Below are 23,308 nucleotides of genomic sequence, written 5' to 3'. Positions count from 1 at the left end.
CCCCCTAAAGTTATATTTATAGTTATCAAAAGTATTAATATTACAAGAATATCCTTCACCCTAATAAGAGTGAATAAGTGACATAAATCACAAACTAATTACAGCAGTGCCATCTTTATGAGATGACTTTTTATTTACCATCATGCCACCACTATGTGAGCCTGTGGGCCTTTTCCTTGGTTTGTGGGCTTGAGCCATCTTTCACACACTTGGATGTGTTAGCCTTCCTTGGTTGTGTGGGTTTGGGTCCATCTTTCTACACTCCCCCTCAAACTAGGGGATAAAGAACATCATAAATGTCTAGCTTATCGCAAATGGTGTATAAAATTTTCTCGTATAAAATTGCAGTCCACCATATCTTCCAACACTCCCTCTCAAGTTGGCGGTCTCTTTTTTCCAAGTGACTCAACTGGCATAATATAAGAGCGAGTAAAATACTCCTAGTCATAAGACACCGCTCCGTACTCCAGTCAAATGGTCAATAGTAAAAAATATTTTCCGCTCAATTTCATTGTCGGAAAAGTAGTCCCAATATGGGGTATATAGTCTACCCACTTTGTCTGGGTAGCTAAAAAACACAACTCTTGGGTGAATAATAGACTTGATTCACACTGGATATTGGGTACACGCTTATCCTTTGTTGGTAGTGGTTTTATAGGCATTGCTCAAAAGTGTAGTACCAAACTCCTCCATCACGGTGTCCCTCCACAAGGCATCGACTCTCAAATGATAGGAGTAAAAAGGCCAAATAAGGGGGTAAAAGGTAATCATCGAAAGATAATATTTTGGGGGCACCATGTGCTTTCTTCTTCATCAAAGCAACCAATGTTGACAACAATCACCAACTGAGAAGTGCTCCTTCAATAATAATGTCTCAATCAGAGAGACATAATATCAACAGTTGAAATGGGCCTTGACCCAAATAACACGTACCAAATAGGTAGTTATATACCAGCGGATAACTGGTAGGAAGTAAAAGTCTTTAAGAGCAATAAGGACACATAAAATAATTTGCAGCAAGTCTATTCTTGGATAAGGAAGCTATGCACCAAGTAATAAGCTAAGGATAATCCAAGGTAATAATTCAGGGTAATAATCAAACCGAAGCCAAGTAGGTAGCAGATAGCAGATAATAACTTTGATAGTCAATGAGTGAGTCGAATCGAGTAATAGATTGTCAATAATAAGTTGAACCAAGTGTTGTTTGATAATCAATAAATCAAACAATCTCCAATTTGCTTATCCTTCATACTTCTCCTTCTATTCTCCCCCTCAAGTTGAGAGATAATGCCAATGATCTCAGCTTGAAGTATATAAATATTTTGCAAGCTCAAGTGCTAATCCACATCTTGTATGATCAAGTTAAAAAAACTTCACTAGCTCAAATATTGTAAAACAACTCAAGCAAATCCAAATATTTTAATCTTTTCTTGTCTTAATTTTTTAGATAATGATACCAAATCAAAATCTTTGTAATCTTTCAAATTACCAACAAAATCTAACACAATTCATTGCTGGAAAAATATTCTAAATAAGGTAGTTTCTTCCTTCCATTTGTTTCAACTTAGCAATAGAAGAAGAAATCTTTCCTTGCCCTTTTTACTTGAATTATTTAGGCAAGACAATCTTTGACAAATAAATCAAGGAACGTTTCTTAAAATAAGATGATCTTTTAAAGATTCTTTCCAGATATTGTTAGTTAACAAACAGAAACTTTTCAAGGGTAGATCATGAAATACTTCCTTATTATTTTTTTATCGATAACAACAACTCAAAAAGTTAAGCAAAAAATTCGGATTAAAGTCTAATCTTCGCATGCAACATTATACCAGCTTGATCTTTGATTCTTTCAATGTGAATATCTCCTTAAATATAGATCAAATTGACTTGAATTTTTCTCCTTATAAAACTAGAATTAAATACCTTTAAACTAAGTATAACTTCTCTTCAAAAAAGATACTTCTTTTGAGATAAATAATCCGATAGATTTCAGACTCTATAATCTGACCATTGAGTCTTTCGAGATTAATATATCCATCTAAAAAAATTAAAAAGAGAATTAGTTGAATAGTTAAGAAATTATACTTACATATCTTTCTTTTGATATATAATTCTCTTTATAAATTTGTTAAGATGTGGAGCTTAATTAATACCTTAAGCTGAGTTGGTTGCGGATCAACCTTCACGGTTAGGTTGCTGTGGGGGTTGGAAGGGGTGTAGGAAGCCCCCCTCCTGGGGGCGTGGTAAGCCCAGGAGCTATAATTTCTCCTTGGTTTGTGGGCTTGAGCCCATCTTTCACACACTTGGATGTGTGCGCCTTCCTTGGTCGTGTGGAATTGGGGCCATCTTTCAACAATTATCTCTTATATAAAAGGGTCTTTTTTCTTATACCTATAGGAGCTATAATTTATTGAGTTATCTCTATTTAAATCCTTAAATAGGTAAATATTTTTATTCTATATGCACTTTTAGAAAGTTGAACAAGTTGCCACTTTAATTAAAATGCTCCTGTTCCTACCTCTATCTCTTTTTCAGAAGAAAAGAAAAGAAAAAAAAGAAGAAAGATAATGAAGAGAGGAGAGGAGAAACGAAGAAAGAATATCTCTTGAACTTTACATTTTTTTTTCATAACAATATTGGAGTTTCTCATCCATGGGAAAAATCATTGTCTTGTCTTGTGTGTTTTTGGATAATAGTGTAGAAACAAAGTTGTGATGTCATATCAAAAGGGTATAGCAAGAAGAAGTTATTCCCCTTATGATCTACACATAAAGTATCATAACATTATTCTCTTCTTATCCCTACACTTTCCAAGCAAGAACATTGACAACTACATCTCTCCTTCCCCTCTATTCATAAGGTATCCACACTATTCACACAAGCAAGCCACTTACCCTTTGGTTGCCAACCTTTGGCCACATGATAAATGTCACCCCCCACTAAGCATACACATTTCCTAATCAACCTTTTATCGACAAACCCTATTCCTAACTATCTTGCAAGTGTGTCTCATTGCAAGCTGCCATGACCACTATTTCTGATAATTGTCCTCTAATCACAACACTTGGGTGGCAAAACCAAATTATGAACAAATTAGCTACTTTTTTATATGGAAAATACATACAAAATTAGTGGTGCTTTTCAAGGTACATATCATTGCTCTAGAAATAAAAATATTTGTTTTTTACTATCTTAAAAAATTAGTATAAATAATCTCATAGAAAGAAGTATACTAATGTAACAGGGTTCGCGGGTTGCCAACAATATATACACATATGTAACTCTTTTCAATCGAGGTATTATGAAAAAATGATAATCGATTATAAAAAAGCAAGACAAAAGTTGTCACAAAGAGGAGTGTTATAGGTATCAATATGTTTTACAATAAATTTGGATATTATTTACCGAAAGGGCGGGTGGGGTAAAGAAAGTAAAAAATATAAAAAAAAATTAAATTCAAAGTGAAAGCTTATAATAAAAAAAATAATGGATTAATATGTGGGTATTGAAGAATAAGGTTAAGAGTGAAGCAGCATAGTGTATTATAAGGTTTAGAAGTCTCTCTTTCTAGTATGATAAATGTTTATTATAAAGAGTTGTTAGAATAAAAGAAAATATTTATATGAATATAAAGATAGGAGCCTCAATTGTTTGTATTTATTAAAATACGATATGACGGTTAATGCCCGTATTTGGGGATTGGGAGTTTATGACCAGAGGACGATTTTTCGTTTTTTTTCTCGCGCCCATTTCTGTCTATCTTCTGCTCCGAATCTAATTGACGCCGTGAAATTTCTCGATTCCCTGAAGGCCGCGTTTTGCGTCTGGAAAACCTTATTTTAAAACTCTTTTTGTATGGTACGGATGTTGGTTTCTGGGAGGTGGACGTTCTCGCTTTTGTAATGCACCGATAATGGCGCGCTGTTGTTCGGCTTCCGTCCTTTTTATGGATTACAGGCCATTCTGGTACCCGCCAATTCACGCGGTTGCCCAAACTCTCTACCGACCCATCTGCTTTACTTCGTCTTCTGCGTTTGATTTCCTTCCCTGTAGGTCCGTTTTACCAACCGAATTAGGGCTTTTGCCCCCTGATCCCGTCTATCTCGTGCTTTCTGGATGGACCTAACTATCTCAGCGTCGTGATGGGTCGTACTAGCATTTGGGTTGGTCAAATTCGACTTGGCTGTTGGTCATTTTCAATCGGTTCGAGCTTGGGTTTCTTCTCTTTTTGTCTCTGAGTCTATACCACATCGTACCACACCAAAATTGTTGACGAAGAGTTCTTCTTTCTTTTCTGGATGAGTGGGAAAAGAACCGTAATCTAGAGCTATGGGTTTGTCTTTGTTTATTGGATTTCAAATTGGGATCCCCCTGCTCTAGTTGAGATTGCTGTGAAAGAGCATGTTGTGGTTGCTCTGTTTTTGTTGTTGTTCTAGTTGGGAGAAGCGGAGAATGAAATTTAAGGGGATGCAGTTCTTTTAATTTTGACTGGTTACAAATGGATTCCGCTCGGAGTTGGTTTCAGAAGTTTCAACCTCGAGATAAATTGAGGTCTTCCCCAGCGAAAAAAGATACATCGACCAATGGGAAAGATAGCGTTAAGCCATCTGCAACTGAAGAACCGCCTTCGAATGCCACAAAGCAGAAGGTTGCTGCAGCAAAACAGTATATAGAAAACCATTATAAAGAGCAGATGAAGAACTTGCAGGAACGGAGAGAGAGGTATGGGCAGTGGGCGGTTTGTATTCTGTATTCCTTTCAAGAGGGTCTCAGTTTTTTTTTTTCATACTGCTTACACACGCATATTACGCCCTATACCCCCTTGTGAGACTTGAACCCAGTACCTTATACTAAAAATTCTCCCATGTAACCATTGAACCAATGGCCCAATTCACAAGATTGTATTCTATTCAATACATTAATTACTACTGAAAGCTTACTGCAGAAAAATAGATTGGTGTGGAGTAATTACATGAATACAGGATGTGATTACACATTTCTCCTTTAGTTTGCCTCTCTATAAGACATCTTAGAGAACTAGGTTGCTTATATCCCTCATTACCAACGTCAGGCTGTTGTGTCCTATACATGACAATGACTTTGCAGTGTGGTTGTGAACAAAACCTTTTTGCTGCAAAAAATAAGTATTCTTGTTTGTTAGGGCCATGTGTATGCCTTACTGCATAATAGGTCTCTACCATTTTTATTTTATTGCCGATTGTTATTTCACTTGACATCACCATCATGGTCATCTGAGTTTTTCTTCAAAAATGTTGGTGTCAACCACATGAATCCTTCAATTTGCTCTGGAATTTCTTACCTCAGTTACTGTCCGCTTCAATCCATATCATTTTTGGATATCTACTTTTTTTTTTTGGTCCCTCAACCAGTAATTGCAATACCCTTCTAGTTGGTGCAATACTAGACTGTTTTCAAGCATACTGAAATAATTTCAAATGTCTCTCTTTTTTCTTGCATATAGGTGCTACTCTAACTTTTCTCAAAAGTTTTCAGCCCTGATTTTGTTTCTCCTAGATTGCCACATATCCACCCCATCATTCGCTTCTTGTAGCCCCATTTTTTTTGTAGAGGGTGCCTCTTTTCTCCCTGGCAACTTTTCCATAGCACATGACTTCTCTAAAATTTCTCAGACAGAGTTTTTTTTATATATGCTTATCACATAGCATTCATTAGAGTGTTCACTACAGCCTCCTAGCATTTATTCCCAGTCCTTTCACTTAACTGATGTCCTTGATCTGAAATTTGGCTCAATGGCTGTGCACTCTCTCTCTCTCTGAAATTGGCTCAATGGCTTAAGTGGCTTCAGTTAGACATCTCTGTTTGCAACTTTAATCCAGTAAATTAGAGTGAAAACAAATGCATTTATGCAGTATTAGTTGTTAAACTCCTGCAGTTGTAATCATTTTTATTATCTACTTTAGGAGACTAATTTATTTTGAAATGTACATTACTTTCAGTCATCTGACCTTGCACTTAATGTTTTAGCATTTTATGTTGACTTTTGATCTTCATGTTTTGTCCTCTGTTTCTTAAATAGACGCTGGCTTTTAGAAAAGAAATTGGCTGATGCTGATGTATCAGAAGAAGACCAAGACAATCTTCTAAAATATTTGGAGAAGAAGGAAACAGAATATATGCGCCTTCAAAGGCATAAAATGGGTGTTGACGATTTTGAGCAATTGACCATGATAGGCAAGGGAGCTTTTGGAGAAGTATGTTTTTAATATGATATATGTACTGTTAGTTTTCCTTTATTTGACGCCAAAGTTCCTTTGGTTGTTTTGGCTGAAACTCTTATCTATTGTTGTTTGTATCATTCTCCAATGTCCTCTGATTGGTATGGAGGTTTTCCTCCTACATATGATCAATACTGGCAGATCTATGAACCTACATCTGCATTTTACATTAGTGTAGTATCCCAACTACGTGTTTTGTGGTTCACTTATTTTGTTTTCTAATTTTCTCTTTTGCCTTTTTCGTTGGGGAAAGAAATCCTTTCTATTGGCATTTGGTAACTGATGGACTTCTAAAAGAAAACAAAATGTGGTGATTGAGAGTTTGATCCACATAGAGGCCGGAAGTTGACAACTTCTTCCTGTAGACTCTGACCTATACTTGGGTTCATAAGACACATAAGCCGACTATACCTAGTTTGCCATTGGTTTACCATTCAGAGCAGATGATTGTGTTAAAAAATATATATTTGTGAACGAGACCCTGAAATTTTGGATTTCAGAAGAAGCAGGGTTTATAGCTCCCACAGGGTTCTATATTTTCTTTGCTTTTGTCCACTGAACATCACATTAGAAATATTGAGTCAATGATCTATAAGTATGTGACTTAAGATAATGAGTTTGATAGGATGCAAAGCTCAAAGGACTTCAATGGCCTGTCCCCATTCTTGAATATCTGTTCATGTTTTTCATATGTGAGCATGAACATTGATATATGGCTGTTCATGTTGTCCATGTGCTGTTGTTTGCAAATGGTTTTGTTTTGGCTAGTGAACTTAGCTGGAAGCTCTGCATACTGTATGTTTAATGGCCCGTGTTTATAAAATCTAAAGTAATCTGTTCCCTCATGACATCTTGGTATTGTAGAATTAAAACATTTTACTCTGTGATTTATGCAAATGTGTTTTTGATTTTGTGATGCAGGTCAGAATCTGCAGGGAGAAGGCAAATGGCAATGTTTATGCAATGAAAAAGCTGAAGAAATCAGAAATGCTTCGTAGAGGACAGGTATCTATCTGCAGAGGCATTTCATGTGGAAAGTTTCTTTTGTGTCACTAAGTAACTAATGTTAAATAAATGATTCAGGTTGAACATGTAAAAGCAGAACGGAATCTTCTTGCAGAAGTTGACAGCAATTGTATCGTCAAACTTTATTTCTCCTTCCAAGATGATGAGTATCTGTACCTCATTATGGAGTATCTGCCAGGTGGAGATGTGATGACTCTCCTCATGAGAAAAGATACACTGACAGAAGATGAGGCAAGATTCTATGTTGGAGAAACTGTCCTGGCTATTGAGTCTATTCACAAGCACAATTATATTCATAGGTAGCTAGCATTTTGTGCGCTATATTGAATCAAAATCCGAAGTACAAAGTGAGAATGTTGAAGTTTAACTTCTTTATGTCTTTCTACAGAGATATCAAGCCTGATAATTTGTTATTAGATAAAAATGGTCACATGAGGCTATCTGATTTTGGACTTTGTAAGCCATTGGATTGCAACAATTTTCCAAATCTGCATGAAAAGGATCTTATAACAGGCAACAATCTCGGTGGGACTTTACAAAATGATTCACGCTCTCCTGCACCAAAACGTAGCCAGCAGGAACAACTGCAACATTGGCAAAGGAACAGGAGAATGCTGGTAAAGTTTCTAGATTAATCAGATTAATAAAATGTTTTCTAGTATGATAATTTTTCCACTTGAAAATTTTCACTTTATTGTCTTTATTTTCTTGTATGGTAAATCAGATTATTTTCTTTTATGTTTTCTATAATTTTACCATGTTGGTATTGTAAATTCTTTTCACTCTAAAGTTTCTCTTGGTGTTTCTGCTTGTCTGAAAAAAGTGTAGGCTTATTCTACTGTTGGTACGCCTGATTATATTGCTCCAGAAGTTCTGCTAAAGAAGGGCTATGGAATGGAATGTGACTGGTATTTAACTTCTGTTCTCCTAACATACTTTTTTAGTATCACATGAAGATGCTCTGTAAGGACATTTTCCTTCTGTTTCTTCTATTTTCTTATTGTAACAGGTGGTCTCTTGGAGCTATTATGTACGAAATGTTAGTAGGATATCCTCCCTTTTATTCTGATGAACCTATGACCACTTGTCGTAAGGTAAGCATGTAAAGATGAAATTACAACTGGGCCTTTTGTAATCTTTATTCATGTAAGTGCATTAGACCTTTTTTATGCTTCTGCAGCATTTCTTCCTACTTATTGAATTTCATCAAGGGCATTGTTTGTCAGATGCTTCACCATAGTTACAAAGAGTGCTTTGTTACATGCAGCTGCTTATTCAGAACTTTTCATTTTTTCCGGTTTCTCTATTTTATTGTTTGTTTGGACCACTGATGGAGATCAACTTCACTTTAGTGGAATAAACATAACAATCTAATTTGGACATACTTGTTTCTGTTTATACAGATAGTAAATTGGAAAACTCATTTGAAGTTTCCTGAAGAAGCAAGGCTATCTCCTGAAGCAAAGGATCTCATCAGCAAACTCTTGTGCAATGTTGAGCAAAGGCTTGGGACTAAAGGCTCTGATGAAATAAAGGTTTATTATGGTGTCATATGTTAAGAGTTCAATGTCATTAAAAGATCAGAATGTCATACTGAGGATATCCGTTACTTCTCTTGACAACTTCAGGCTCACCCATGGTTTACGGGCATTGCATGGGAGAGATTATACCAGATGGAAGCCGCATTCATTCCTGAGGTCAATGATGAATTGGATACTCAAAACTTTGAGAAGTTTGAGGAAGTAAAATGCTCTTCTACTTAGCTATTGTAGGTTACTTGCTAAGTATTTATAAATATATGTATTCTCATCAAATTTCTTATGGTTTCTTCCCGCAGTCAGCAAACCAAGTTCAGCCCATTACAAAGCAAGGTCCTTGGAGAAAGGTATGCATCTTTACTAGGTGGATTTATATCTCAACTCCACATGAAAGTGGAGCATGCATGATTTCTGTCTAAGCTGTTTGTTTTGTGGTCTCAATTTATCACACATGAGAATTTTTTATTGTTCATGAATTGGTTGGTTTCTTGTTCTTTCTGAAATACTTGATCTGATCAGCTTTTTTTTTATCATCAAATAACATATTGGCAAATTCAGCTTGTGCAGTTGCCTGGAAACTTTGGAATCATAGATTGTGAGAGTTTCCTATCCAAGTGGAGTGTGACTGCTATTTGTTTTTGATGTTGGCCATTATATATGAAATGTCCACTGTAAATGCTATCCAGGGCAATGATATGCAGAAAGAGCTGTCTTGCTCACTCAACTTGATCAGAAATTTTAATATGATTGTGGTGCTATGGAGGTCCACAGTTTGTTGTTGAATACCTAGTTTTATGCTAGATTACTATCCGAAGAATGTGTTCATAATGGGGTTTATTTTCTGGCTTCACATCATTAACGCAATTGGTGCCTTCTCTGTTGGGCTCCAGATGCTTTCATCAAAGGACATTAACTTTGTTGGCTACACTTACAAGAATTTTGAAGTTGTAAATGACAATGAAGTACCGGGAATAGGTCCTCTCTCTCTCTCTCTCCTCTCTCTCTCTCTCTCTCTCTCTCTCTCCCAGTTTCTGTGCACTGATTCTTGCATGTTCCTTTTTGTAGCTGAATTGAAGAAGAAGAGCTCAAAATCAAAGAGACCTTCTATCAAGTCGCTGTTTGGTATATTTCCTCTCTTTAGTTTAAAATATGGGTGATTGAGCTCATTCCATTTGCACATTTGATACATCTACTGTAAAACTCTTCAGTCTCTAAAGGCAAAAGCCTTTGCCAAAGCTGAACATGTGGTTGGAATTTGAACTTGTTATAAGCTGTAAATTGCACTGGTTTTATTGATCGCATCTTCAGGGGGTTGTACAATTCTCATTCTTTGTTTCACATATTGCAGAAGAGTCGAATGCAGAGGATCAGCCCATGCAAGGGAGCTTTCTCAGCCTTTTGCCTTCACAATTAGAAGTTCCCAAGGACCAGAATCTATCTACTCCGTAGACACACACACACACACACACACACACAATTGTAATTAAATTTGGAAAAAGCAGCGGATAACCAAGTGGACTCAGATTCAAGCAAACTTGCTTAGACAAGTCATTTTAATTATTTTCTTCTTTCCTATGGTCAGCCAACGGTGGATGCGATGGAAAGGGGAAAGTGTTTTGTAAATTTTGAATTTGTTCTGAAAGTTAATGTTGAATCAATTCTTTTCACATCTGTTTTCTAAATATTCGGGGAATTAATGCGTGCCGTTAACGCAGACCCCTTTAGCCTTCTCTTTATGCTCAATAATCTGGCACTTATCCTCGATGGAACCTATAAAAGAAAAGAAAAGAAAAAAATAAGAATTTGATTATTATTATTTTTAAAAATAGTTAATGAAAACTATGATAACGATTAATTTTCTTTTCTATGGGTTCAAACGAAACAATTAAACAAAGTGGCAATTATGTCCTCTAAGCCTTTCTCCTTTGAAAACTTCAAGCCTCCAATTTTGTGCACGAATGAAGATGATTTGGAGTTTAATAGAGTGTGATGTCAGGAGAGAAATGGGCTTTTTGCAAAGTCTCTAGCTCTTTAAATGATTTTGAAATGGATTTCGAGTATGGAATGCATTAGATATGGTAGAATTGCAAATAAATACTCAGTAACTATGTTAAGGCATGTTTGGTGGGTATTTATAGCTTTCCCAAGTTATACTGGCCGTTATTTAGCTATTTGCAAAATGGTGACAAGAATTGCAAATAAATACTCAGTAATTATGCTAAGGCATGTTTGGTGGGTATTTATAGCTTTTCCAAGCCATACTGGCCGCTATTTAGCTATTTTCATAATGCTGACAATTCAATAATCAATCAATGAAAAGTAATGATTGCTCAATCATGTGTAATGGTTGTTAGACTTTAGGCTGATCAATCAATCAACTGATCGATCAATGCTTGTTTGGTAGGTTAGAAATTTAAAGTTGATCGATCAGTCCACACCAACTGATCAATTATGCATTGATATTCTTGGTTATGCAAAACTATATATGATCCATCAGTAACTTGTGTCGAATCGATCATGCATTGTATCCCTCTTTGGCATATTTTTGTATGATCGATCAATATTGTTGACACGATCAATCATGCTTTATAATTTTTAATGCCTAGACATGATTGATTGATCATGCTTTATAGTACATTTTGGTCAAATTTTGTTTGATCGATAAATCATCCCGATTGATCAATCATGCTTTATATTTACAACCAGTTTGCATTTTAGATGATTGATCATTGGTAGATAATGGTCGATCATGCCAAAACTAGGTTTCTAATCTAGGCTTCAAAGTATGATAAAAATTTATCTTAAGTGATTCTAACATGTTTAAAACTTAGATAGATATGCATTGGTAAAATAGGTTTTGAATGTAATATGTCCTATAGCTCCAAAAAAGTTCATTTATACCTCAAATTTGAAGATTTGGAACCACTCTCTTACATGGTTAGAGTTCTTGTGATTTTTTTAGACAATGTGGACCGTATGCTTCCATTCTTCATTTATTCACTCGTGAGTGCTTCTTCAAGATGACTTGAGACATAAATGGAGTTTGAGGTCTTGAGATGCATTTGTCGATTCTTTTGCAAAGACCTTGATTTTTGTGTTTCTTGAAGGAAAAACCTCTTAAATGTTAAATTTGAAATTATTAGCTCAATTAAGTTTTTTTTGTCATCAAAATACGGATGAGAGTCAACTTTAGGTCAACAAAATGAAGTCGTAAATGTTCTAGCATTACAACACAAGGACTTAATTCCATAAATACGGGCTCCCCTTAACTTGTACATGCATGAGTCTTTGTTGTTGGAAGATGGGCCAGTGTCCACACGACCAAGGAAGGCCCACACATCTAAGTGTGTTAGAAGATGGGCTCAAACCCATAAAATTAGGGAAAACCCATACATCCAAGAGAGGTGGAAGATGTGATCAAGGCCCATAGACTAAGGGGAAGGCTCATAGGCCCATATAGTGATGTTATTATGGTAAATAAATAGTCATCTCATAAAGATAACATTGATGTAATTAGTTTAAGCTTTAGGGGTATTATTGTAATAATATAATCTTATTCATCTATAAATTAAGCCTTAGGAGGAGGGTTAGGACAAATCCATAACATCTTTCTTCCTCCTACTTTTTCCCAATAAGTCTTTCTCTCATTTTTTCAATGAGCTAAATATATGGAGTACTAAAAAACAACATGATATCAGAGCATTGATTTTCAAAACTTGTAGCCATGGTATTTTAAAATTCCAAACTTTTTTATTTTTTATTTTTTCTTTATCGTGCCCTTGTTTTTGTGCTCCTGTTGCTAGTAATTGCCACCATGCCAGTATGCCTTGAGGCAACCACCAGAAGGAGTTTATCGAGAGGATCGCCTCCTTCGATATTGGTGTCCGCCTGAAAGCATTGTGAGAGCTTAAAAATCAGATCATTGGCAATTGAACCAAAAAGTTTTACATAAAACTTGGAGTTGTCGAGTTAAACCAACGAGTCGGGCCAACTCGGACCACCTTCCACTATTTCTGTTATGTCTCCTTCCACCAATGAGATCTCCCATTCTTCCCTGGCTTGGCTGCAGTCAAATGTTCCCACTTTACATCTTCCTGGGAACAATCTCCAACCCATGTATATAAGAAATTTTCCAGAACTCTTCCAAAATCAAGGCAGTATACCAAAGTACAAGATTTTTGTGTCCATTAAAATTGTTATTGATCCATGGACAAAGTGGAAGTAGCTTTTAACAAGGCTGTATGCCCGACATTTCTTAATGTTTTTTGTTGGCCCACAACTCCTATCAAAGGTTTCGGAAGACTTGGCAGCTTCTAGGCAGCTTCAGAGCAGCATGTTACCTCAAGTCCAGATACATCAAGGTCATGATGCCTAAGACCGCCTCCATGCAGGGGAAAGCATCCATGGTTAGCATTGTGAATGCTCCACAGATGTACTTTCAGCGTCAGAGCAATTAATCCTCGGTTGAGCACTAGTAGAAGTCCGTAGAGAGGGAGACATAAGGAGACCTTTTCCTTTCCCTCATTTCCCTGATTCAAAGGCGCATATATTGGAAAAGAGCAAGCCCAGATCGAGTCCTTATTGCGCCGGTGATTCGCCTGTCAACGATAATTTTTTTGGTATCCTAAAGCTCTCCTTCTGTCTGGTGATCTGTGGTGATCCGAACTGGACTCACGCTGGATCGCTTATTGAGCTTACTGCACTCGCAACATTTTCTTCATTGCTCTCATTGGCAATCTGGGATTATTCTTCGTCAATCTTGTCCGCGCTATTTAATCTCGTCTTACTCCGAGCTTCACCGCTCGCATCTGAAATTTCTTTTGGAAAGTTTTTCAGCTGGAATCTAACGCAAAACAGAGGAGTATTTTCTATTTATTTTTGGAATATTTGTCCGACATCAATTACCATCTCTGTTTTTGGGATGTTGCTACTTTTAGAAGGTTACGATTTTTATTGTTTGGATGATATATACAATAAATTCAGAATTGTTGAGTTGTTGGTTATGGAAACTTGGCGATCACTGGCCCGCATGGTTCTGCTGTCACACTGGCATAGCGAGGAAGACAGAGATGCAAGCCAGGAAATCTGCAAGAGTATTTGATTCTATTAAAGAATAGTCCCACATGGATCAGTGAGATCAAAGATCTTGAGTTTATTAGTTAGCAAAAAAAAGTTTCTTAAGTGGCTAGTCATTTGGGGATAAGGTCTCTACCCAAATTATACATATGCCTACATGTGAGGTCCTCTACCCAAATTATCCACGTGCCTACACGTGAAGGGGACTATTAAGGAATAGTCCCACATGGATTTGTGAGATCAAAAATTTTGAATTTATTATTTGACATAAGAGGTTTCTTAAGTGGCTAGTTATTTTGGGATAGGGCATTCGACCCAATTTAACAAATTCTACTTTGATTGTTTCCAAGTGTTCAATTTGCTTTCTTGTGACATTGTGTAGCTGTTTTTGGACGACGATCCCATTGTGGTTTCTGGAGTTTCGGCAAACACTAGCATCGCGGGAAGAAGGAGATGTTGGTTCTGAATTTAAATCCTGCCATGATAGGTGGCAAGATTTTAATCTTTTGCTCGAGTCTCGGACCAAACTCTATCTAGTCGACTCGGACCTGAGTGTTTCGGTTTTGCCTAGGTTAAAGTCAATCTCTCCCTCGGTTTAACTGTTTTCTGTTCTACTGAGTTAACTTGGGTCAACTCAGATTGAGTCAACTTGAACCCGGGCCAACTTGACTCAACTCACTTGCTTTCTGCCTCGGTTATAAGAGTTTGGGTCTTGAGCTCTATACCTATTTCTCCTGCGACTTGGTTATATTGGTCTAATACCTAATTTGGCTCGACTCAGTCCCCTATCTCTGGCTGGATTATTATTTTAAAGTATTGACAACTTATTACTTGGTTCCAACATATTACTTGGTGCAACTTCTTTAATTAGTGATGGACTATCTACAAATTATTTTATGGGTCATTTTTAAGGATTTTCATTATTTGGTACGTATTATATGGGCCTAGGCCCATTTCAGCAAATGCTATTGTATCTCTCGGATTGAGACATTATTATTAAAGACGAACTTCTTAGTTGCTGATTGTTGTCAGCATTGGTTATTTTGATAAAGAAAAACGCACATGATGGCCCCATAATGTTATCTTCTGGTGATTACCCTATACCTCATTATTTGGCATTTTTACTCCTACAATTTGAGAGTCGATACCTTGTGGAGGGACATCGTGATGAATGAGTTTATTGTTATACTTTTGAGTAATGCCTATAGACCCACTACCTACAAAGGATATGAATGTGCCCAACATCTAGTGTGAATCAAGTCTATTATTCGCCTAAGAGGTGTTTTTTTTAGCTATCTTGAGAAAGTGGGTAGACTCTGTGTCCCACAATAGGGCTACCCTTTCGCCTATGAAATTGAACGTAAACTATTTTTTACTATAACCATTTGACTGGAGTATGGAGCGATGTCTTACGGCTAGGAGTGATTTTACTCTCTTTTATTATGCCAGCTGGGTCTCTTAGAAAAAAACAAAGTGATGACCAGCTTGAGGGGGAGTGTTGGAAGATATGGTGGACTACCATTTTATATGAAAAAATCTTATACACCATTTGTAACAAGCTAGGCATTCATGAACACCCCTAGTGTGAGGGGGAGTGGTGGAAGATGAACCCATGCCCACATGACCAAGGAAGGCCCACACGTCCAAGTGTGTTAGAAGATGGGCTCAAACCATAAGACTAAAGATGGCCAACACGTGGAAGATGGGCTCAAGACCCATAGACCAGTGAGAAGGCCCATAGGCCCACACAGTGATGGTATTATGGTAAATAAAGAGTCATATTATAAAGATGACATTGATGTAATTATTTTAATTTTTAAGGGTATTATTATAATATTATAATCTAATTTGTCAATAAATTGAGCCTTAGGAGGAGGGTTAGGGCACAAGTCCATAACCTCTTTCTTCCTCTTGTTTTCATCCAATTTCCCTATCTCATTTTCTCCATGAGCTAAATCTATAGAGTCATGAAAATCAACGTTCTTATGTGGTCCTATTCGGTGTAGACTCCCCCTTAATCTATGCTACACTTTTTCCCCCTTTTTTGTCATCCATAAAATAGGTAATACTCAAGTAAGGAACAAGTAGAAACAAAAGTAGAGAAGTTTTTCATTAATTTTTTATAACATTACAAAAGGGATGTATAAGATGTAAAAGCTATATGAGTAATGTTCATCCTGGGCTTCACACCTGAATTTTCAAGTTTGAAATATTTTTAATTCTTTTCAAGTTCTAAATTCATTTTTAATTAGGATACCCTTAATCATCACTAATCTTGAGCTAGCTAGTCTAAGGAAGGTTGCACTTAACTCCCTAAATCCCTAATTCTCCTCCTATCTTAGAGAATCAACCAATTCCTAAGGCTTAATGAAAATGTTCACTCATTTTTTTTGGTAGAAATAACTTCAATTTTGATTAGTCTGATTTTAACCAATTCTCTAGTTGTATCCAATTTCAATATATTTGGACTGAGAATGGTGAGCTAGGTTCTTACTTAAGCTAATGGCACTCAAATTGTTACAATAGAAAAGAGTTTTGTTTTTTATTCAATCCATAGTTTGATGTTTGTTGTTTCATATATAGGAGTTGAGCACAACAACTTCCAACAGTTATATACTTCGCCATGGTGGTGGAAAGAACCATATAAAGTTGTTCTTTACAAAGCCAGGAAACTAACATATTTTCTATCATTTCACAACTACCACTAGTACTCTTTCTATCAAATTAGTAACTTGCAAAATCGACATCAAAGTACCCGAATTAAGTCTATGGTTGAATGTGGAGTATCGAATACCTAAGTGCTGGGAATATGTCTTTATAGCAACTAGTATTGGAATCTAGAGCATAGGAAAAACTGTATGCATAATGCTCTAGATACAAAGAACGGGAGAGAAACTATTATAGTCGTGGATGTTTTTTTTTTTAAATTCTATGGGTCTACTAGATTCATCCTAGTCAATTTTCAAGGATGCTGACAAAGGTGTGCTAATAGGTTTCAAATTGTATTTATTTATAGTGTCCTTTTGTGGACTTGAACTGATTCATAAATTTTTTTCCATTTTGAACCACTTCAAGAACAAGGAAGAATGAAAGTTCACCCATCAACTTCATTTTTCATGACTTTGAAATTGTTTTTACATAAGGCGGTGATAGTAGAGCCAAAAACAATATCATTCACCTAGATTTAGACAATAATAAAATCTTGTTCATGACTCATAATAAACAAGGTTTATCCACCCCTCTTTTCTACCCATTTTGTTCTAAGCCATGAGCTCTTTGAGCTTGCTTCAAACTATACAAAACTTTATGCAATTTACACATATGATTTGGATTTCTATCTTTGATTTGTAAAGAGTTAATTATATGGCCTCGTACTCAAAGAATGAGATTGGTTGAGACTCAAGAGAGGGTCGCACAGCTCTATGTACAACAACACGATTTGAAATTTTGTCATTGGTCTAAATTTATAAGATTCATATTTTAATCTTAGACCTTTGTGCTTTGTGGGAACTTTTTACATAAATTTGTACTATTTTCCCTAAGTTTTTTACTACTCTTTGAAGGGTGAATGCCAATTTTTAATTTAACATAAGGTAAACTTGAATTCAAAACACTTTTTAAACTTTTGTAGCCAATGAGATAAGAATTACTTAAGTTTAAGTTTATATAAATGTATAAGGATCCAACATAAAAATCATGCATAAAATCAAATTCTCAATCAAAAATTATTCACAACAATGAGATGAGATTCTCAAGACCTTGATAGAGATCCAAAAACAAGAACATTAATTCCACAGTAAAGGTTACCTAAGTAAAGTACCTAATATGCATTTAATCAAGTTTTATCCTTTTTAACTCACCCAACTCCTAAGCTTTTATTATCCAATGCTAATGATGATATAAGCCTAATTTGCCTATACTAAGAGATTTTAATAATCTTTTCATGTTCTTGTCTTATGAGATTTTTAATATACTTTCATAAACTAGGCGAAAGGCATCCAAAGGAGCCACACATATAAGATTTCTCAATTTATCTAATTTTGGGCTATATAGACTTTAATGGTAGTAGGACCTAGGTAAGAGAGAAATTAACTTAATTTTGCAATTAAAATTTTGGAATTAAATTATGTAATAATTTAGAACATTAATGACAAATCAATCTCATGCTTTCCTAAAATCAAGAGAAAATCTTGATTCATTTTTATTTCTTAAATTAAGGAAATTCAAATCCTTAATTAAGGAATTAAATAATCCTTCTTTAGTCTATAAATACGTTTGTATTGATTGTAAAAATTTATTCCGATTCAATAAAAAAATTTCCTCTCTCTTTCTATCCGTGGATTAGGCTCCTAGCTTTGAATATCGTAAAATTGGTTTGTGCATTTTTTTCCTTTCATCTTCAATTTTATTTTTGAATAAAAATTTATCATGGTATCAGAGACGAAAGTTTGATTTTGGCTATTTTTTGTTTCTCTGTTAATTTTTTCATAATTTTCATGTGTTATTTATTATGTTGTTTTTCATTTAAATTGATTTATGACTTAGATAGATTGCCATACTACGAGCATTGTGCCTCTTGTTTCATCAAAATCCATTAATGGTTTATAATTTTGTATTTTGATCGATGGGCACCATTTTTTTGAATTACTTTTTTATTGTAATATTGTGATTCTTTATTTAAATTGAATCCTTATTTTGAAAAAGGACTCAAATACGAGTATTTCCCCTCTTTTTTTGGTCAAACAATGATGTTGTAATTGAGTTTTTAAACTCTCTAGCTCATTTTGCGTCAAAAGGAAGACAACGAGCCAGTTTGTCTCACCCAAATAGGCATGTTTTTAGAAACCAACTTCGATGCTAGAAATGCACTCAGTCCCGATACAATGGTACCGGCTCTGTTGCGCTTAATCGTGTGTCTATCTAACACATGGGTTCGCTTTCGACTTGAGTGTCCGTTCTGCAATCCAATCCGCAATATCAGATCCACGTTGGAAAATCGATTGAGAATCCGCCTAAACACACCTCATCTACTTCAGTATCTACATCACAACTTGCTTCTGGGATCCAGATCTGACTTGCAATCCAAATACAAGATTTGACCCCGTTCCATTTTGCGTTTACTATTTTTGGTTTGGTTTTCTCATTTTTTTAATTTGAACCAGACCAATTTTTTGTTCAAACAAAAAAATCTCATATTTCCCCTCGTTTTTCATTTATTTTTTATCAAATTTTCACAGTTATTTTTCTTAAAAATCCTCTATTTATTATTTTTAAAACAAAGGGAAAGAATTAAGAAGGGATTTATTTATTGAATCAGTTAGGGGATATTTTTTTATTTGGTATTAGGAATAGGAGTTGTGTGACTGATACAATCTCATATCCTAAACCCAATTTCAGATATCATATTATATTATTTTTTATAATCCATCTACCACTATTTGATGTCATTTTTATCACATTATTTGATTGTATAATTTTTTTTAACAAGATTGATATTGGACGTGCTAGTCGGATGACCCCCTCCATAGTCATTACTATCTCATCAAGATTTTTTCCATCCCATATGACACTACATCACACTGTCAATGATGCTAAGCACAAAGAAAGTCTCCTTCACAAGATGAAGGTTCTATCGTGCAAGACAACAAGTTGTATTTCCTCTTACCCCCAATACAACTTGAGGGGGAACGTTAAGAGAGAAATTATATTAATTTTGAAATAAAAAAATTGGAGTTAAATTATGTATTATTTTAGGAAATTAATGACAAATCAATCAAGAGAGATTGATTTGTCATGATTTCCTAAAATCAAGAGAAAATCTTGATTGCTTGTTTTTTCTTAAATTAAGAAAATTTGAATCCTTAATTAAGAAATTAAATAATTCTTCTTTAGCCTATAACAAGTTTGTATTGATTGTAAACATTCATTTTGATTTAATAAAATTTCACCCTCTCTTTTTGTCCATGGATTAGGCTCCTAGGGCTGAACAACGTAAAATTGTTTGTGCATTTTGTTTCTTTCATCTTCAATTTTATTTTTCGCACAAAAATTTCTCAAACCTAAAGAATTTTTTATTGTCTTCTAATTGGGTCATAATCCATTTCTATCACATTATGCTTGATTAGTTTGTATAGAGGCACATAATTTTATTGGTTTCATTTCTCTAACATGCTAACATTTTCCTCAACGTGTAACCATTCTAATTCTAGAAAACCACTTAATTAATAGTTTACCCAAGTATATCGAAACATCATGTCTTGCAAGAGTAACAAATCAATGATTGTCAACTACGCTCATGTCAGCAAAGTGGTTAAATTTACCAACTGTTGATTAAATTCATTTTGTTGTGGGTATAAGTATACTCTAAATTTGAAAATTTGACTATGTGTTTAATTTTCAAATGTGTTCTAAGTCAAAAGTTCACACAAGTACCACTAAGAGTACTAGATTCAAGAATCTAAGCTTAAAGTTTCAGATTCACTTAATCTCCCAATCCTCAATTGAGCTGAAACCAAGTGCAATTCAAATTTTAGTTATTGTGGAATGTTTAATTTTCTAAGTTAGCTTAATTTCACAAGAACTAGTTTCAAGCTTAATTAAAGAGGTAAGATTAATCCAAGCTTTTAATCCTAATTATCAACTTGCATTGATTAGTCTCCTTAAATCAATCGAATCATAAATTTTTCTCAAGCTTCTAAAACTACAAGGGTTTGAATTTTTTTTCTTTTAGATTGAGGTTGGAGAGGTCTTAAATTATTTGACTTTTAACCTACGTTGGATCAAGAGTAGTCTTAGATGGAATTATTAGGCTGATTTGAACCGAAGTAACAAATCAGGGATTCTTGGGCAATTGATTTGACTCATAGAGAGTCAACTAAGACTACCTTTATTGGATTGATTATAGGAATTATCAAAGTATTATCTATCTGATTCATGAAATTTAATGCTTGTAATTGAGGACCAAATTCAACCACTAATATTATAAGGTAGATGATATTTAATATCCGAAAGTGACTTGTTACGCTCTCTAGATACTCCAAAAGATAAGATGCATGATCCTTTCTCAATTATGAATTCTTATTTGAGGCTATAGAAGGTATGGAATGCATCAACACGTTAACAAGAAAAACTACTCATTTTAAAGAGTTTTTCTTCTCTGTCTTAGAGAGTAGGCCTTACCACCTTAAGGGTAGTTGTTCTAGTTGAGCATGTGTAGATTCATATGAATCTCTTGTAGTGATTAAAATGGACATGGATTTCAAAATATGAGTTAAGATTATCCATGTAGACACGAGTCAATCAATTGAGCCATAACTACTTAATTTAACAAGAAGTATGGATCAAGAGTAATCACTTTACTCTTCATATGCGCAACCTTACTTAAGAACAACTAAAATTATTTCCAACAAAATTCAGATCGGGTTGGAAATTAACATAATCTTTCCTTGACATGTCATTGGCTAATGATAGTTTAATGTACCTTTAGCAATTGATTACTAAAGTGCTAGTTCATATAGGATTTTGACTTTCATAGAAATTCCAAGTGTGCATAAATAAGTCAAGGATTTGCATATGTGGTTAAATGATGAAATTATCAATGTATCAATCCCCAAAATCAAGTTCCATGTAAGAATCTTCGAATTGGCATGAATATCATGTATAGAGTTTCATTTGCACAATTTATGTCCGCAAGCTATTAAGATGGTTTCTATTTAGTACATAGCTTGGCTCATAGACTGCACTCCTTGCTTGAAGATCAAGTTCCTTAGGTACCCAAATTTGTTTGGGTCTCACCATCTCAATATTTGAAGACAAATTTAGATTTCCCTTGAAAAGCCAAATTTGCTTCATCCTATTTAGCTTTGATTTTTTAATTGAGTACTCAAATGTATAATTGCTTATAGTTCCATATTGAGGGTTGATCCAATACGAAAAGTCATGTGGTATAAAACATGCGAAACAGCTATCTCAACTCAGCTGTTTGATCATGATCGAATGACTGAGATAGCCATTTCACATGTTTCGCACCAAATGGCTTTTCGTACTGGATCAATTGTGGTTCCATATTTATAACATGAATTTTTATACATAGGTGATGCAATAACCTTTATCACATTTGTCTTATGAGCACTTCTAGATTTTCTTTCCTTCATGGACTTTAGCTCCAATTCCCACATTTCTCACATTTCATGTTTGATCTTATGATTCATCCGAAGGAGTGACTTTTAATAAAGTTAATGTTTCTAAAGTATGGGATAAGGTTGAAGCTTTTTTTTAGGTACTCATTTGTGGGATTTTAGCATTTTGTTTTCTTATTGACATTCCAAAATCCTAGAGCTAAAGTTGTTATTTTCATTTCTCTACTCATGAATGTAGAAAGAATGGAGTTCAAATCTCTCACATTCTAAGGTTGACCGATCATGTTATAGGGCAATACACTAATTTGAATCTTAAGCATAATATACGCTATACTAAGGAATTTAGTCATTACAAAATTATTTTTATGCATTGATAAAACATGATTTTGAAATATTTCATGTTCTAAAGCTTCAATGCTTTTGAGTACCTTAGGATTGAAATTTGGTTGGTTTTCCTCTTATATGACTAGAGTTCTTGAATTTGGTTGGTTTAAAAATGCTAGAATTTCTTATATACTCTCTTTGTTAAACTCCATGAGCCAACTAGTTTGGCATATGAAAAGATAAAAAGTAAAAACCTCTATACATAGACTTGGACCCATTAGATTAGGTCACTTGGTTCACCAATTTAAATCAATAAATCCAATCTGTTCAATCAGGTTTTTTTATTTTCTCTAGGTCTTACAAACCTTGCAATATGGATAAGAGATCGAGAATAGTTGAACCCCGATTCAACCTATCGATGTGGTTAAAATGTTATAACAGAAGAACCAAATGCAGATGTGATCCTTTCTACCTCACTTTAAGGCAAAAGAGTTGTAATTTCTTTCTTTTTTTGTGTGCATTGGGATGGATTATAGTTAATCAACCCTTTTAATCGGATGAGTAGAGACATCATTCTAGAAAATTTCTTAAGAAGAGTTATTTTCTCTTGTTTGGATGCCCATGGAATATAAGAGAGAAAATGAAAGAAAAATATTTCTCATATTGAGATAAATATGGAAAATAAAAAAATATTTTAAAATTTCGATGATTAAAATTTTATCTCAAGTTTTTATTTTTTTCTCTTCAAATTCTATATGTTTTATTATTTTCAGTTTTTTTTTTTTAATTTTCCATGGGTGGAGGGAGGTACCTGTATCGAGTCGGTTTGGCTTCTCCCCTGGTTTAGTTTTCTTTCTTATCTGTTAATTCTCGTTCAATCTAGGATTTCAAGTCTTTATGTGCGATTTGTATATAGTATGGTCGGTGTTTTAATTATGAGAAAATTAAG

At 34.8% G+C, this 23,308-nt stretch overlaps 1 protein-coding gene across 1 annotated transcript; it reads left to right on the top strand.

The window, feature by feature from the left end:
* The first annotated feature begins 3,757 nt into the window (after positions 1-3,757).
* LOC137961844 (uncharacterized) lies at positions 3,758-10,488 on the top strand. The gene is made up of 13 exons (XM_068808445.1): positions 3,758-4,722; positions 6,059-6,233; positions 7,179-7,262; positions 7,341-7,582; positions 7,672-7,900; positions 8,112-8,191; positions 8,293-8,377; positions 8,687-8,818; positions 8,912-9,025; positions 9,121-9,168; positions 9,712-9,796; positions 9,887-9,943; positions 10,170-10,488. Exons 1-13 carry the CDS (start codon positions 4,499-4,501, stop codon positions 10,268-10,270), a joined length of 1,656 nt encoding a protein of 551 aa, XP_068664546.1. The 5' UTR covers positions 3,758-4,498; the 3' UTR covers positions 10,271-10,488.
* Positions 10,489-23,308: the final 12,820 nt, after the last annotated feature.

The sequence above is a fragment of the Aristolochia californica genome, unplaced genomic scaffold, assembly GCF_029961685.1.
Source record: "Aristolochia californica isolate CCGP_79_NKW_82.1479 unplaced genomic scaffold, dmAriCali1.0.hap1 SCAF_4, whole genome shotgun sequence".
In the NCBI taxonomy this organism is placed as follows: Eukaryota; Viridiplantae; Streptophyta; class Magnoliopsida; order Piperales; family Aristolochiaceae; genus Aristolochia; species Aristolochia californica.
This window is presented reverse-complemented; position numbering and strand designations above follow the sequence as displayed.